Raw genomic sequence first — 2,500 nt, forward strand, 5'->3', positions numbered from 1 at the left:
TTGAAGAAATACAAAAATGCCCTTGTTTTTCTTTTTGTTGCTCTTGCTTTTTTAAGAGTCGAAGAATACATCATTCAAGGGAAAGACAGTTTTCTTATCGATTCAGACCCGAAATTGTTGCACACAAAGCAAAAATTGGCCAAGCAGGGTGTGAGTTGCGAGCGTATCTTATCGCAAAATTGCAACTGGAGCTTTTCGTTCATTTCATTTCAAGCCCTGATCTGGTAACATAGTTGAAGGTCATGCAACGTTCAGTCCCATGGCAAAAAAATGAGATACAATAACTGTAATTACCTTGACCTTGGAATTGTTTAATTTGATTCTCCAAGTCCCTAACTCTTCTTTTCAATCTTTTACAAGACTCACAGGTTTCTTCTACTTCTTCTTCTTCATCATCACTACCTGGTGGTTCAAGTACTAAATTTCTTCTGGGGCACTTTCCACCCACTGTGGGTCTGGATCCTGGTTGTCTTGGTAGTGCAGTGCTTGATGGTGTATATATATCTGCATATAAATTTGTCTGCAATGATTCACCAACTGTTGATCCAGAAGGTGCTTCCAGTGATGGCTGTATTGGCATTGTGGGTAGTGGTTGTACTCCTCCTGGGCTGCTGCCCTGCAGTGATGCCAAGGTGTTTTGGAGCTGCTGAATTGTCAATTGTGGGCGTGGTGTAGCACTCTGTAATTCTTTTATTGTATTTTGTAGTTGCAGGGTAGGATTATGAGGTCTTGCTGGCATTCTTGGCATAGAAAGGCTATTGGCATCCTCACTGCTAGTAAGGTTAACACACTCCCTTACAACATCAGAAGTGAAGTTATCTCCACTTCCTCTACCACTTACAAGAGCAGTCATTTGCTCAAGTAATGTGTTATTCCGCTCTGTTAGGGCTCTTCTTTCTTTCTCTCTAAGTGCATTTGCTTTTTCTCTTTCAATACGCCTTCGTTCTTTCTCTGCTGCATCCTTGTCCCCTTCAGAGGTGCTTGCCTTCTTTTTAAGCGTTCTGTTTTCTTTACCATTCTTTTTAGTTGCTTCACCCCTTGTTTTTTCCCCAGTAGTCTTTTGTTTTTTGCTTGTTTGCTCATCCTCTTTTGCGGAAAAAAAACAAGGAATAACTTTCAGTCCATGTTTATGATCAAGTACAGTGGAATCCCATTAATCTGGCCACATTAAAAGGGATCTTTAATAACAAAATGACTGATTGAGCTTTTGTTCAGGCCAAAAGAAAATGGCTGCACTAAGATAGATGCTGCAAGGTGGGGTTCCATTGTAATAATGCCCTAACAAATGATGTTTGTATCAACACAATATATATATTATATATATATATATATATATATATATATTTTTTTAACACATACGGGGCTTGAAAGCGCGACCAATACAGTTGCATTGAATTTGCAACTGAATTTTTTCCCTTTGCAACTAAGATACTGTATCTGGAGAAGTTGCAAATTTGTGACTTGTTTTCACCTTCGCTCTTTCGAGACAGAAGGGTTAGCAGTTGCCACTTTTGCTAAACTAAATAAGAAATGACATGCCATGACGTTTCTCACTGTATATTTTCTTTCAATCTGAAGATGGGAAGATGGCGTAATTATAGTGTAATTTAGCTGTGATGTTACATGCACAACTCCATTCCTTTGATATCATTTGCCATTTTTAGCAGTTTCTTTACACACAAGTATTTGCTTTGCTAAACCGCTGATAACACAATGCAGCGTGATGATTTTGTGACTAAAATTTGTGAAATTGCGACTCAATTTTTGTAAATTGTCATAAAATTGCGACTGGGTTTTTTTAAAAATTCAAGCCCTGTTACATGTACATCTTCAGTATCAAGTGTAAACCCTAGGCATCCTAACTAGCTGACAACCAATAGAACATCTGCTTTCAGTTTACATGTAATTTCAAATTATTAATACAGTTCAAGCTGTCTAAAGCAGCCACTATGGTGCTAAACAAACTGGCCATTGTAGACAGGTGTCATATGCATCCACACAAGATCAGGATGAGGTGGCTGGGGGGTTAACTGTACAGTGTAGTACAGTTAACAGAATGTGTTATATTGCAAATTCCAGTCATATACATGTACATGTACATAACAGCTTAGCTCTCACCATGATTTGTTTCATATCCTTCCAGTCTTTTGTTCTTTGTTCTTTTCCTTGATCCATCGCTCTCTTCATCCACCTGCACAGTTTGGCTTACTTCTTTTTCAACAGCAGCCTTTGCAGACTTCATGTTTTCTGTAAAAAATGTTATTTGATTATGTTAACACTTCCAAATTTGATCTTTGGAAACTCTACATGTAGTATGCTATTGCTGCCTGCAGTACGTGCTTTCAATGGGACACCTGATCCGCTGGAGCTCAAGCGAGTATTCTGTTGTGAATCACTGGCTACATTGCCAGCTGTTTTCAAAAAGTAGGTAATTGTTATGGCCTATATATAGCTGTCATAGTGCTCTCTGAGAGGTGCTGTACCAGCTTCAGTTTTATTT

General features: G+C 38.6%; 2 protein-coding genes across 12 annotated transcripts in view; both read right to left on the reverse strand.

Moving 5' to 3' along the window:
• LOC138031237 (calcium-activated potassium channel subunit alpha-1-like) overlaps positions 1-2,500 on the reverse strand; it is a 73,715-nt gene that overhangs the window by 48,278 nt on the left and 22,937 nt on the right. The window lies entirely within an intron of this gene.
• Positions 1-2,500, reverse strand: part of LOC138031240 (uncharacterized) — a 7,246-nt gene that overhangs the window by 2,276 nt on the left and 2,470 nt on the right. For all 6 annotated transcript variants that reach the window (XM_068878926.1, XM_068878925.1, XM_068878930.1 and 3 more), the window contains 2 exons: positions 2,119-2,247; positions 295-1,086 (listed from right to left, as the gene is read on the reverse strand). In XM_068878926.1, the coding sequence (XP_068735027.1) occupies positions 295-1,086; positions 2,119-2,247 (921 nt within the window). The remainder of the gene's footprint in view (positions 1-294; positions 1,087-2,118; positions 2,248-2,500) is intronic.

This window comes from Montipora capricornis, chromosome 14 (genome assembly GCF_036669925.1).
Source record: "Montipora capricornis isolate CH-2021 chromosome 14, ASM3666992v2, whole genome shotgun sequence".
Lineage (NCBI taxonomy): Eukaryota > Metazoa > Cnidaria > Anthozoa > Scleractinia > Acroporidae > Montipora > Montipora capricornis.